We start from the raw sequence: 14,048 nt of genomic DNA, 5'->3' as shown, positions 1-14,048 counted from the left end.
TGGGAAAGACAGACTGGGGACCCCAGTATGAACTACTGTACAAAACAAACATTATAGAAAAATGTTTTAAAATCGATTGCAAAACATTACTGCCTATGTAATTAAGGACATCTGAACAAAACTGACTGTTCTCCTATTTTTTTGGAGGCAATAGTGTGCAGTACTTCCAATTAGGTATCATGGTAAACAATATCTCAATTAATATGTTGATCTAATACATCTAAATTGGCCGAATATGGAACATTTGAATCAGGGGTTTTAAGATCCCAATACATGGCGTTTTATTTAAAAGCACTTAAAAACAAACAATAGTGTTTAGTCATTGGGTTGTGACGCATGACAAAAAGTATACCCCTTGGGTCGGCAAGTTGGTAGTATAAAGATTAATCTACTCATTGTTTAAGAATAAAGCAGAACATTACTTTAGATGTGAACCTTGTTGAAAGACCCATCAAAACAAAACATACATTTTTCTAAAGTGTGTGTTAAGTGGAGAGATTGAAGAAGAGTAAGGCAATTTTATAAATGTAACAAATGTTTATTATACAGGTCTCATTTCCAAAAATGCAGCTGTGTGATACATCATATGTATCATGTCCATAAAAAGCAGAACTTTTTATTAAAGAGCTTTATTTTGTTGTCTTTGTTGCTTTCTCTGCAAGTAGCGTGCACGAGCGTCACCAACAGTGGTTTCGTCGTTTCGCTTTTCCACCTTCTTCATTGCGTCCTCAGTAGAAATCTCTGAAAAAAGAACAATGCATGTATTCTGTTATAGATGACTTAATTCTTCAGCCACACCAAATTGTAAAACAACCAAATGGCCTTTCAATCCACCCTGTACAATAGGTAGACTCTTATTTTGGATTATTTTATAAAATAGGATTATTAACATTAACCATTAAGCTGTAGAACAACACAATTCAAAACGTATGTGAATTTAATTCTGAAAACCTGCTGGTCTTTTGGCTGCTTCCCTGCTCTCCCACTTTTTCATCTCCTCCTCAGTCACTTCTTCTCTTGCCACACTGCTCAGCTCATAGACATCCACCTCATGGAGTTTAGGTAACAAGTCCTTCACCCACTCGTATCGAATAGGACACGCCGTCCTGACGTACACCCGTGAGGTCACCAGCACATCGTGGAAGATAATCCAGTGTAGCTCACCCTCCTGATCAAACAGCTTGGAGCAAAAAGGGATCAAAGTAGAAATTCAGTGAAAAGGCATGAAAGTGGTGGCTCCAAAAGTAATGTGTCCTCAATGAAACTGTGTTTTATCTATTAAGATATTCTTAAAAGTATTTACCGATGAGGCTGGATGAATGTGAACCATGGATCCGTGACCGTCCATTGTGCAAAACACCTTTCCGACAGACCTATGTTGGGGAAATAAAACATTTGACTGATGATTCTTTCAAACGTAGCAAATATTACATCACTAAGAAATAATAAAGGAATCCCAAAGGAGTGTTGAATATAGATGATCCTAAATAAACATTGGTGATACCTTCTGGCGACGTTAGTGAAGTATCCTGTGCACAGGCAACGTCTGAAGAGTTCACTCTTGTTGCCCTCAAATGTTTCCACAGGGAAATCTCTCTTCTGAAAGGAACAAAAGTCACACTCAAATGAAGGTGTGATGGCAAACAAACTAGACCAAAGTTATCTTCATAGAGCTCCATTGACAAAATAATGGAACACTGATGTGGGGGCAGCTATCACAGCTAACAATAACTAGGCAGAATCCAAATGTGTACATTACAGCAATATTAAGGATTCAATAAAGCATGGGCACCAATCAGTTAATGATATAAAAAATAGTTTTTCAAACCTGTTGGAGCCGAAGGAGGATGTCCCTCAATTGAGTCTCCACACTGAAGGCTGACTTCAGCGCCCTCCAGTGGACCCAATGATCTTTACACCACGCTGACGGTCTGTCGCTGCAAGAAGCAAAAGAAAGGCTCACACTTACAACAGATGTGAAAGTACATCATCATGCATTATAACGTGCTAAAAACACAGTGAGTGATGAACTAACAATGACATGTCTTTTTACACGCACATAAACACCATGTATCTTGCAGCATTAATGAGTTATTTACCTGGATTTACATGACTGGAACACACTGAGGAGGGTGGCGAAGTCGTTCATACTGCCGGTCTTGGCAGCCAGCGCTCTGTGTATTGTATCTGCCTCCTTCTGCTTCTCCGGGTGGCCTGTAGGCAGGAAGAGATCAGTCTTCACACCACACTTCCTGACACAGTAAATAAATGATCAAGCTAAGCGTACTGACCAGGCCTGATGAAAATGTTCTCCACAGACAACATGGCGGCCACCGGGAGCAGCAGGTCCTGACAGCCCAGTGAGGCGGCTTTGAGCAGGGCTCTGGTGAGGCCTGGGTGCAGGGGGAACTCCACCATCAGCTCCCCCAGCCTGGTCACTCTGCCTCTCCTACAGCCAACATAACAGACAGTTAAGGGCATGACATTTCACACAGAATATTACTTAAACCCACTACTCCTGAGCTTAGGAGGTCCACAGGGTTTACCACTCACCTGTCGATGGCATCAAATTGGTATAGCTGTTTTAAAGCCTCCAGAATAAACCTCTCCTCTGGACAGTCTGGATAAGGGAACCTTAACAGAAACCAAATCATTACCAAAAACATTAAGTTTCTTCCCGTGAAGTGTTTAATTTGACCCATTGTTACATCTTATTCTATTATAACTGTACATTGTTTACTTATTCCTGCATTTTACCCGCATCATTGCGTCAATATTTTATTCTCTCTTCTTTTCATTTCCAAAAAGTACGCTGTAGCTTTTGTGCATTGACAATAAAACCGTTCAATATCTGGAGAAGGTGAAAGAAATCAGTGTACCTAATGACATCATGAACACCCAGGCACTTGAGGGTGAGAATCACTGCAGTCAGACTCGTCCTCTGGATTTCTGGCACTGTATACTCAGGCATACACTTTTCCCAGAATTCCTTATTGTAGATTCGAAAGCACTTCCCGGCTGATGTTCTTCCAGCTCGGCCTGCTCTCTGCTGAGCCTCACTCCTAATAACACAACAAAAAACCACATTTAAAACATCTGTTTGCAAGCTTTTATAATGGCATGGGTGTTTGTAGGAGAATAGCTTTTTGCAGGTTTGAAATGACATGTTCATTTTTCCAAAACTCACTTTGAAATAGGCACCACCTCCAAGATATCCATGCCCACCCTTGAGTTGTGGTTGAGTTGCTTCACAAATCCGCTGTCAACGATGTACCTTTATGGGTAAAGATTTTGATGATCATATGTTTTTGCTTGAAATATTTTAATAAGGTTAATTAGATTAATTAGGTTAAGTCTTCTTATATATCTTCTAAATGCTGCCATGTGGTCAGCTAAAATCCACAAGGCTCACTCACTTTATGCCATTGATGGTGAGAGATGTCGCTGCGATGTTAGTGGCCACTACACACTTCCTGATTCCTGGAGGTGGTGGCTGAAAGATCTGCCTCTGTTGATCTATGACGTGATCAAACATAATACAGTTAATGTGGGTAAAAAAATAATAATTTGAAGTTACGTCACAAGATGTATATTTTTACCAGTGGGCATGGATCCGTAAAGGGGCAAAATAAGAAGGCCCTCCACGGTTTGGTCCTGCACATCGTAGCGGTAGTCTATAGATTCAGCTTTTTCATACAACATGTCGCAGGCGCGCTCAATCTCTGACTGTCCTGTGATGTGAAACATGGAGAATTTACATCACTAAATGCCTCAGGGTTAAGTTGAAATATGATCTTAGAGCTTGATAGTTATGACTGACCTGTCAAAAAGACAAGAATATCCCCTGCCATTTCACTGGTGTGCAAATCAAGGGCCACTTTTACCACCTGAAGTGCAAACATGTAAAATTGTGTGAATACCAACAAAGTGCATCAAGCTTTAACACAATTAAACTTGGTAATTGGGACATGACTGTATAAAGTACATCTTATTCGCCGGATGGAAATCTCTACCTCTTTCACATAACCAGTGCTCTCCAAGTCTTTAGGTCCCACAGCAAAACCAAATGTGCTGGTGACAGGAAACATCCTCCCAGGAATAGCAAAAACGGGACAGTCGCCGAGAAAGGCGGAGAGTTTGTCCGTTTCCAAGGTGGCTGACATCACCACCACCTTCAAAGGAGATTCCCGACCCTTGGTGGCTTTGGCAGGGTTGGATAATCTTTTCTTCAAAAGACCAAGGAGAATATCCTGCAACGAATACAAACACATTTAAAAATATTAAAATAAAATGTGGGTAACTCTTAACTTTGCGTTAAAGTACGTAAAATGTACCATATCTAAATATTTTGTTTAAATTATTTATCCTATCTATCATGTTATGTCATTTTTTAAATCTACATTTGGAAACTTAGTTTTACACATTATATAATTTAAATCCAAAAAGTATATCAATGTTTAACATCTTGGATCAACGTCATAGCGACTCACTGTGTTGAGGCTGCGCTCGTGGACTTCATCCAAGATGACAACGCTGTACTGAGGAAGGACAGGATCTGCCAGGATCTCTCTGAGCAGGCAGCCGTCAGTCATGTACTTCACCTCCGTGCTCTGGATAAAACAGTCACATTTTATGTCAACAAATATTTACAAGAGATACATTGTAGTTTGTTCAGGGGATTTCTGCCCGCCTCACCTCTGATGTGCAGTCATCAAAGCGTACTTGGTAGCCAACCTCTCTACCAAGAGTGCATTGCATCTCATGGGCTACCCTCTGGGCCACTGTGATGGCAGCCACTCTGCGGGGCTGGGTGATGCCAATTTTGCCATCTTTACAAAACCCTGCAATACAAACAAGAGGAAGTAATTTACGTTAGAGTTTAGTGGTAACATTTGGGCCCTAGCAAGACATACAAGGCCATGGCTGCTGTGTTAACAAATGACAGACACTAGAAGTCCATTTTCAGAGTATAGCCTATTTTGCTGTCATATTTGTTTCTCACAACCTACTCCGAGTTAGAAATCTTCGCTTTAGCAGTAGGGTACACAAACAAAACAACATTGCCAGTTTCAGTTCCATCTATCTTCTAATGATACATTTAAAAAGGATATACTCATACTTTGCATTGTATGTATCCCCCTTTATCAGTAGTCTCTCTCCTTAAACCACTATCACATTTCAATGCTGTCTCTTAACTTTAGACCTTTAACGATTATTACATTGTAGTTCTGATCCATGCAGTTTGTGCATTAGCAATAACTTCATATAACCACAGAGTAAACAGCTAAAACACAGCTTACCAGCTTGATGCAGGTACTTTGGAAGTTGTGTGGTTTTCCCGCTGCCAGTCTCACCGGTGATGACCAGAAAAGTGCTGTCTTTGACGGCCTGAATCAGCTTGGCTTTGTGCTGATAGATCGGCAGGTTCTTCGAGTCATTTTCTTTCGGGTCCGATCTCGTTGATTTGGGCATAATACCTGACAACGTTGGGCACCTTTACTTGCAGTTAACAGTGTGAAGAGCTGACCAGGCGAAGCAAATACCGATATTTACCACCCGGTACACGGTTTGGTTGGAGTGTGTGCCCACTGACGGTATAAAACTTAACAAAATTGCAGTTTCTTTCACATTTCTGTGACACGCTCGTCGAACAACTTCCGCAAACTAACTCATTCTGCGTTTCTATTGGTCGAGATGGGAGCACGTGACCGAAGCGCCACTACCACAATAAAAGCTTTGCTGAACTTGATTAATTTATCCTATTCAAACATAAATGTACTCAAATCTATACAGTCTATGAGTAAAACTGTAGTATATATACATTTATTGTACTTAACAAATTCCCTAAGAACATTGATAGGTTTATCTGCATGAAAACATCATGGAACCAGGAATTTTATATTGTTGGATGTGAAGATTTACCAGGGATCAGCGTATTTATTTTAATGTTTTTTTCTTCTGAGGTATTCACCACAATCCTTATGGTACACGTTTGAATGAGTGGGTCTTAATTGAAAAAATGACACAAAATGAGTTAAGATTCGAAGATGAATCTGTTCAAGCCCATCATAGTAAATCACAGGTTTATTTTTTATTACAAATCATGGACAATGTTTGCCTGAACGGTTTCTCTAGTGTGCTTTGAAATATTTATTTAAATACCAGGACTTTTTCTGGTTATTTACAATAGATAAATAAGAGGTCCACCAGAGACTACACTGTAAAGAATGCTCTGTGCTGGTCCTGGTACGATTCGTTTTAATGTACGGCTTTCTGAAAAACACGGAAAAACAAACAATATTTTAGTGTAACATGAAATTAAGTGTGTAAATCAATAAACAAACATAGATTTCATAACAGTTTCAAAAGTCTGCAAATCCACTTACTATCACTGCAGGATTGTAAGCAATCTGGTCCCTTACATATCTCTATGGCACAGTGGAAATATACCTGCAATGAAACATCCTATTTTTAAAAAATGTTATCGTTGATCTATTTTCTTTTTTTAAATGTGTTACATTACATACCGGGTTTTCAAACACTGGTGGCTTCACAAATGAGAACATCTTGACCACAAACCATTTATGAAGAGAGGGATATTTCAGCGCCTTACTGGAGACAACTGGCAACACACCAGTTTGGCGGCTATCACCACTGAAAGGACATCTGGATAGGATACAAGTGAATTGTGGTTGATCAATACATGCAAATATCATATGTTAACGTACACATCTCGGATATTAACACACGTCTTATTGTGAAGTCACCCCTTAATGAGCAGGTTCCATCTTTGTGGGTCATATGGGTTTTTAGTCGGTGTCGCCCAGCAGTCTTCAAGCAACAACACCATGTCCTTGTCTTCCTGTTTGAGAACAAACACTTCCACATACACAGGCTTGCCAAGCTCTGTCACTGTTGGAGGGTCTCGAGAGGAATAGAAAGACTTGTAGTTGGAATCTGTAGATTGGAGTAAAAAGAAATAAGGCTTGAGCAAATCTTAAACTGTACTTTCAATGTAAAAGCAGTTAATCTATTTTCATATTGTGCGTTAACAATTGTTTGATGGGACTTTCTATTGCTCTAAGACTTTGTGTTGGATAGAAACTCACATAAAAACAAACATAGCAGCAATTTGACCGACTTGACCTTTGGCAAACCTCATTTCCGTCCTCAGTATTCCTTCATTCTTCAGTGTGGACGGGTACTCAGATTTTCCACCCTGAACCTCGACAACCAGCTGAGTGATTTGTGCCAGTGCAAAGCTGCAATGTACAGTATGACTAAAAAACCATTAAAGAAAATAAACAAGTGGCCATTACTTTCACACACCAGGACTAGTTAAGTGGAGCATTTTAATTACTTACAGGAGAGGAGTGTCACGAAAAATAGGGCCTTCATGCAGATGTTGTTTCACCTCAATGTTGACCCAGAAAGTCATGATCCCGTCTGCGTTCTGCAAGACACAGCAAACACAGTTATTTTTATTCTATAAACTATAACTGATTCTGTGTTGATTGGAGGTAATTTAATTTACCTTGGACTGAGTGCCACAATCAGTGAATGGAAAGCTGAATGTGACAGCTACCTTGGATTTCATTTTGGGTTTACAGTTTTCGTTTTGGCCAGAAGGGATCCAGACAGCATCCAGGTTCAGAGGTGGGACTGTAGCATTTTGATAAATAGTAATGTTGAACCCATCCTTGTTGCAAAATTTGTTTTTTGACTCCAGTGGTTTATCATTTGTGTTCACCTCTGTAGAAAATACACTGATCATTTAATATTAATCTAACTCCTGAAACATGTTGGCATTATATTTCAATAGTTTAAAATTAGAATCACTACCTTTTATTTTCCTTTCACAGAGGAGAGGTATTGACTTGACAATTTCAACTCTCCCTCTGTCTGCAAGTGCTATGATGACAACAGTCAGACTTGTGACATCATTCTAATAAACAAAATGGTCAAATTAGAGTATGAAAAATACAAATCTGCATTCAAAATAAACACACTCTTTTAAGCTTACTTGTCTTTTCACAAAGCATCCATTTGGAGCGACAGTTAAGACAATAAAGGTGTCAGCTTCTCCAAGGAAGTAGTGGCACTGTTTTGCTATAGAGATGGCTTGGTAATATCCACTGTTCTCATCTGTGTGTCAATTTGGGCAAAAACAAGAGCATAGTAAATTCTTTACAAGCTATGTATCAATATATTGAGCGTGTCTGACTTACCTTGAACATAAATATTGAAACGGAGATCAGGAAATTGCGTCTTTGAAAGGTAAACAGACATGAACTCATCGTGGCAAATGGATGTATGATTAGTGCCAGGGTTAGAAACTTCAGCTTGGGATTTTTTGGACGCAGCATGAGCTTTACATTTCAAAAATATAAGTGATAATGAGACTAAAAGGAAGTGAGTGCTATGGAGCCACATCCTTGGATAGTGTGACAGGTGCAGCAGCTGCTTCTCATTTGGGCTGATTGGCACGGCTCGCAGGAGAGTGAAAGCAACTCACAATTATTTTTACACAATTCTGCACCATTCTTAATCCCTTTTATTTGTTATATATATATATATATATATAATTTCATTATAGTTTTTATAGTATTTTGTTTGTTACATTTCTATATTTGATATTTTTTATGTATTTAAATGTAGATAGATAGATAGAATCGGAGGATGAAGCCTTCTTTATTAGTCACATACATGCACACAGCAGAGCACACACAGTGAAATTGGTCCTCTGCATTTAACCCATCCTAGTACTAGGAGCAGTGGGCAGCTATTGTGCAGCGCCCGGGGAGCAATTGGGAGGGGGGATTGGAGGTGTCCGGTGCCTTGCACAAGGGCACCACAGCATGGCCTAGGAGGTGAACTGGGACCTCTCCAAGTAGCAGTCCACTTACCATATTTCAAGTCTGTTCGGGGACTTGAACCGGCAACCCTACGATTCCCAGTCCAAGCCCCTACTGACTGTGTGTACACTGTGTTTATTTATGCACTTTTATACATTTTAAATTCCTTCGATGTGACAACCTACTTTGGTGTCAGTGTAGTAAAAATATTATTTAAAAAAAGGCTATAATTTTCAAAGTGCATAAAAGTAAATAAAATAAATAAAAATCTGTCTTATTAAACAAAAATACTGACTACTTCTGGGTTTTTGTGTTAAGATCTTTATTTAATGAACTTCACCCAACAGCAATCTGTCTTTGTCTGATAGATGTACAGAAACAAACAGTTATGTTATGCAGCAAACAAGACATTTATCAAGTTATAATATGAAAAAACAGTAAACTACATTGTGATTAGAAAGGATGTTGATACTGCTTCTGTCTCGGCAGCTGTTTAAACTCTCTTAACTATCTACAGGTTGTTGAGCTGGTCTAAGCTTCTGTTGTAAATCGGGTTTTTGAATTCACCATCTGACAGGGAAACAAAGCAGAACTTGAAGACAAGTTGAGCACATGTTATTTCATCTTGAACATGCCAACAGATAAACTCAGCACTCACTGTCTTTGACTTTCTTCTTCCCACGACCTGCAGCCAAACACAATAACAAACAATACAACTGATTTAGTTTTTTTTTTGCATTCATCGTTTAATTCTTACACACAAATCAAATCTAAATACCTTTGTGACGCTTCTCCTTCTGAGCTGCATTGGCTTGTTGCTGCCTCATTTGATGTTGGTTAACTGTGAAGCATGAAATAATGTGAAAAATGAACAAGTGAAGTTCCTGAAAACATTGAAAGTATGTGATTTAATAAAACATAATTATATTACCATAATAATGGCGCCTGCTGCTTGCTTGCCGTAATCTGTTGAAGAGTTCTGGAGAGGAGAAAGGAGTTACTTCACTTTGTCAAGATGAAATAAGTCATTAGCAGGTGTTAAATGCATTTGAGTACATTTATTCAAGGATTGTGCTGAAAGAAATTGAAGTACTTTTACTTTACTTGAGTATTAACATTTTCCACTTGTTTCTAATTCTACTCCACTACCTTTAAAACGGAAACAAATAACTTTTAAAATAAATTGTATTTTAAAAACCAATCTACTCAGCAGTATAGAAAATGCAAAACACCTTTTGAAGAGCCATTCTACAACAAATTATTGTATTTTTGAAAGTTAAAGTACATTAAGCTTATTATACTTCTATACTATTACTTAGGTAACATTTTTAACCCATGACTGTGGTATCTGTGGTAAGAATCTGGATACTTCTTCCATCACTTGTCACCAGTTATACAAACAGCAGTAATGGATACTGGATATTAAGCACCTCTATGAAATCTCTGCTTAGTTCTCAGACTCTCCGTCCTCTGAAACTCGTCTAAATTTGGATAAATCCCACTGCTGCTTGGAGGGTGCAGAGTCATGTCCGGAGGAGGCAGCGCTCCTGATACTGTGTTGCAATAATTTCCGGGGAGTTCCTGCTGGTTGAATGGGCCTTGGTCCTCATTTTCTGTTTTTGGACAAAAAGATCAGTTTAGAAATGATTAGACAATGATAATGTTTTAGGTGTGATAACAAAGACGAAGACGACGAAGAAGAAGAAGAAGAAAGAGCTGTCATTACTCTCACCATAAACAAGATTATCATTGTTTGCGCCTGTAGGGAAAGGACACACAGTGTACAGTACAGTTACTTGTCAAGAAAACACAACAAAAATGTTACTTTCATTATTGTCTTATTAGTGCATCACATGTATTAACCTAAATGACTGGTTTTTATTACATCCCTGTTGTTGATCTACTGGCACTGCCTGTTTCCTCAGGTGAGTTACTGACACCTACACCTGGATATTTTAGGGTCAAAGGTCAAAAAGTCTGTCCAGTCTTCACTATCCAAAACATTGAACCCACAACTATTCATCCATGAGACGTTTCAGTCTAGTAGCCATTTATCTTTTCTCAACCTATGAGATTATGCTCCAGCAAACACGTTTTAGGGATTTCTCTCTCACAAAACGGGGGATTTTTGACTTCCTTAGAACCTCAATGCACTTTCACGACGTGGTATGAATTTTCTTGACCTGACAACAATAAAATAATTTCCTAAAACTACCTTGTCTTTTGAAGGACAGATGTTTTCTACAGTACCATTTAACATTGTCCATTGCCAGTGTGCTCTGTCATGGATATTTCATTCTGTGCATAATAAACAGTATCTTTTAAATAAGAAATGTAACTCTTCATAACACAAGGACTTCAATTTAAAATGCCTTACATTGCTGCTATTTATTCCTGGGTTATAATTTAAAAGTATGTGTGTATATAGTATGGGGAATTCTTTAGGCTTTTATAACTTAAAAATGGTCAATTGTAAAAATGATTGCTTACCCTCAGTAACTGCAAATTCAGGATTGTACTGAGATGTGGTCTTACAGCAGACTGAAATAAAAAACATTTTCTTTTATTAACCAATCCATCCTTCCAACGATCCATCCATATACCCAATGAAGAAGCAAAGCACTTTTTATTTGACCAACTGTGTGGACTGAAAGTGTCAGACAGGGCCAGTACTCACACTTTTTGCAGCAGTAGCCACCAAAGCTCAGCAAGATGAAAGCAGCCACAGCAGCACCAATGTACATCAGTAGCATCATGTATATGCTTTGAGCACCTGCAAAACGACATGTGGTTTTTAAAGGATGTACTTTACAGGAAACTGCCACTCACACACTCGCCCTCTCTGGCCCACAATGTTTGTGACCATGGAAAGGAAAAAGGCTGCATGCCTCTGCACATGCTGCTACTAAAATGAACTTAAAATAGGAATCACATTACCATTTTTACCAACCAACTCCACTTGAAGACATTTCTCTTCTTGTGTACAGACGTAACACCCCAGGTCGGAGTTTTTTAGCTCACTGATGCTGATTGAGAAGTTCCCCTCAGAACCCTGGTTTGGAAACGCTTTCACACGACCAAACCTGGGGTCCAGGAACACAATGCGACCTGCAGACGTGAGATCCAGCAGGGCCAGCTCAGGAGTGTGGGTCCATGACACAAAGGTGACGTTAGTTGTTTTAAAGTAGCATGGAAGAAGCACAGAGGAACCAAGCGAAGCGCGGAGTCTGTGCGTCTCACACACATCTGGATTCTGCTCACAAGACGTCTTAATGTACGGCTCTTTGGAGTGGAAAGAGGGAAATATAAGAGGAAAGTTTAAGCCACTTATCTCAAGCATAAATACCCAACAGTAGTAACACTTCCTTTTCATTACTGTAGGTATTCAACACTTCAGTGTAGACATTTTAAGATGTGATTTTAAAGCCTATTCAGAAGAAAAAGCAGTGAAATATGAAAAATAAAAAACATTAACTACATTATTAAAAAATAATATTACATTGAAATTCAAAAAGGAGAAGCTTAATTAGGCAAATAATACTATATTAATAATGATCAGTGCACCTCATAGGGAGCAAATTAAGATTAATCAGATAAGCAATTATTAAGCAGAAAATGATAAAACATATTTAAATTAAAACATTAAAATAAAAGGTTTTATTTAATATATGATTCATTATTAAATTATTATAACATACATTCAAATACAATAATAGTTCATTTTAGCCTTATCTTATCTAGTTGTTGACATACTTGCCACATGTTTGGTATTACAATTTGAACAGACAAGCACAAGATTAAACAAATAAATAGATTGAAAAAAATAACAACACAGTATTTTTATGAAGTTTAAAAAACACGGTATTTTCATTTTCTAATTTCACTAAAAGACTTACCATTGGAAGAAACACAAATAAAGTGAAGCGCTAAAAGGAAAATCCACATGTCATTATTCATTGTCAGCCTCTCTTACAGTGTTAGCAGCAATGTCGTTGTGCTGAATGCAACCCCTCGAAGCATCATGGGACAAAACCACAAGTCATCAACAGAGGCGCTTTAAAGTCTTGCAGTTTCACACGAAGCACAGACTCAATGTTTGTCACAACATTTCTCTTTTTTTTAAGATCTAAGTAGATTATGGCTAACAATATATTAAAATCAAGAATCATTTTTGACACAATGGTACAATAGATGAATATGAGCGAAAGCAAAAAAGCCTAAAATAAATGCCTCCACCAGACCACTACCTGTTGATGCTTCCGGAGAGTGGCCTGGTTCAAAACCAATGGAAAGTTTTGATCACAAAGCCTGGTGAAAGTAGAAGAAGCATATTTCAAACCCATATTTAATGTTTATTCAATATAAAGTCTAACACTGCTCATGCTTATTGGTTCACACTGAATTTTGTGATGTGTGCTGTGTTGTTAAAGGACTTTTAGCTACACTTAGTGTATGATAAGCGCTATTCAAATAAAGCTTATTATTATTTTTATAGGGTTAGGATTATTATTATTATTATTACAATTAATATTATTACTGTGTGTCTGTCTATTTGGGATCATTTCTGAATAGATTTCAAAAGCTCTGATATATGATTGAAACGGTCTATATATTTCTTTATCTAGTATTATTTCAATCAGGAGAGATTTCATTTTTGTTCAAAGAACATTTATTGACACACACGGCATGTGATAGAAATGTAAATAGTCTTTGGCGATTAAACCCGATCCTGATATCGTATATCTTAAGGGGGACGGGACATATTAAATAACAACACTAATTAAGACACTGAGAAATAATGGTGTAAAACTAAGGAATAGATATTGTGAGAAATGGAGTGAGTAGATAAGGATAGCATGGTCGAGACATCATTAAATATGACCTGGACCGAAATGTCAAAATAGCTTAAGCCTGTCAAATAAAAGATGATTGAGTAGGGGAGTTCAGGATGGTGGAAGAAATATTGGTGTCTTACGTATTGGAGAAAGTCAAGATCAAAAAAGAGGGTGTACCCCGGGCTGTGGCGCAACTGGCTAGGGCACCTGCACCGTACGCCGGCGACCCGGGTTTGATTAAAGGCAAAAAGCCCCCAAAAAATATCTCTTAAAAAAAAGAGGGCGTCCTGGTGCTTAGTACCTGACATCATCTGATACTCCACAAATTAGATCATCACCGGCGTGGGAGCCAAAATCT

At 38.3% G+C, this 14,048-nt stretch overlaps 3 protein-coding genes across 7 annotated transcripts; all 3 read right to left on the bottom strand.

Moving 5' to 3' along the window:
• Window positions 1-514: 514 nt before the first annotated feature.
• dhx40 (DEAH (Asp-Glu-Ala-His) box polypeptide 40) lies at window positions 515-5,675 on the bottom strand. The gene is made up of 17 exons (XM_063906192.1): window positions 5,301-5,675; window positions 4,696-4,841; window positions 4,491-4,610; window positions 4,014-4,250; window positions 3,821-3,887; window positions 3,600-3,731; window positions 3,417-3,516; window positions 3,188-3,274; window positions 2,880-3,062; window positions 2,554-2,634; window positions 2,292-2,449; window positions 2,100-2,214; window positions 1,829-1,937; window positions 1,505-1,599; window positions 1,304-1,373; window positions 952-1,180; window positions 515-741 (listed from the first exon to the last, which is right to left on the bottom strand). The coding sequence occupies exons 1-17, from the start codon at window positions 5,470-5,472 to the stop codon at window positions 620-622; spliced, it is 2,223 nt and encodes a 740-aa protein (XP_063762262.1). The 5' UTR covers window positions 5,473-5,675; the 3' UTR covers window positions 515-619.
• Window positions 5,676-6,071: 396 nt separating this feature from the next.
• Window positions 6,072-8,479, bottom strand: LOC134880533 (zona pellucida sperm-binding protein 4-like). 4 transcript variants are annotated; one of them, XM_063907495.1, is made up of 10 exons: window positions 8,229-8,479; window positions 8,024-8,145; window positions 7,843-7,945; window positions 7,535-7,752; window positions 7,365-7,453; window positions 7,147-7,280; window positions 6,768-6,957; window positions 6,528-6,666; window positions 6,387-6,465; window positions 6,072-6,273 (listed from the first exon to the last, which is right to left on the bottom strand). In XM_063907495.1, the coding sequence occupies exons 1-10, from the start codon at window positions 8,431-8,433 to the stop codon at window positions 6,182-6,184; spliced, it is 1,371 nt and encodes a 456-aa protein (XP_063763565.1). In that variant the 5' UTR covers window positions 8,434-8,479; the 3' UTR covers window positions 6,072-6,181. The 4 variants fall into 4 exon arrangements, with proteins under 4 accessions (XP_063763565.1, XP_063763567.1, XP_063763566.1 ...); XM_063907497.1 differs by having other exon boundaries at window positions 7,147-7,262; window positions 8,229-8,478; XM_063907496.1 differs by having other exon boundaries at window positions 6,387-6,450; window positions 8,229-8,477.
• Window positions 8,480-9,164: 685 nt separating this feature from the next.
• On the bottom strand, window positions 9,165-13,077 carry LOC134879780 (uncharacterized). Of its 2 annotated transcripts, XM_063906284.1 has the most exons (10): window positions 12,752-13,073; window positions 11,793-12,137; window positions 11,533-11,628; window positions 11,346-11,396; window positions 10,588-10,614; window positions 10,286-10,468; window positions 9,787-9,834; window positions 9,634-9,696; window positions 9,514-9,540; window positions 9,165-9,425 (listed from the first exon to the last, which is right to left on the bottom strand). In XM_063906284.1, exons 1-10 carry the CDS (start codon window positions 12,810-12,812, stop codon window positions 9,367-9,369), a joined length of 960 nt encoding a protein of 319 aa, XP_063762354.1. In that variant the 5' UTR covers window positions 12,813-13,073; the 3' UTR covers window positions 9,165-9,366. The 2 variants fall into 2 exon arrangements, with proteins under 2 accessions (XP_063762354.1, XP_063762355.1); XM_063906285.1 differs by lacking the exon at window positions 10,588-10,614 and having other exon boundaries at window positions 12,752-13,077.
• Window positions 13,078-14,048: the final 971 nt, after the last annotated feature.

Source organism: Eleginops maclovinus, chromosome 18, assembly GCF_036324505.1.
Source record: "Eleginops maclovinus isolate JMC-PN-2008 ecotype Puerto Natales chromosome 18, JC_Emac_rtc_rv5, whole genome shotgun sequence".
NCBI classification, from domain to species: domain Eukaryota; kingdom Metazoa; phylum Chordata; class Actinopteri; order Perciformes; family Eleginopidae; genus Eleginops; species Eleginops maclovinus.
This window is presented reverse-complemented; position numbering and strand designations above follow the sequence as displayed.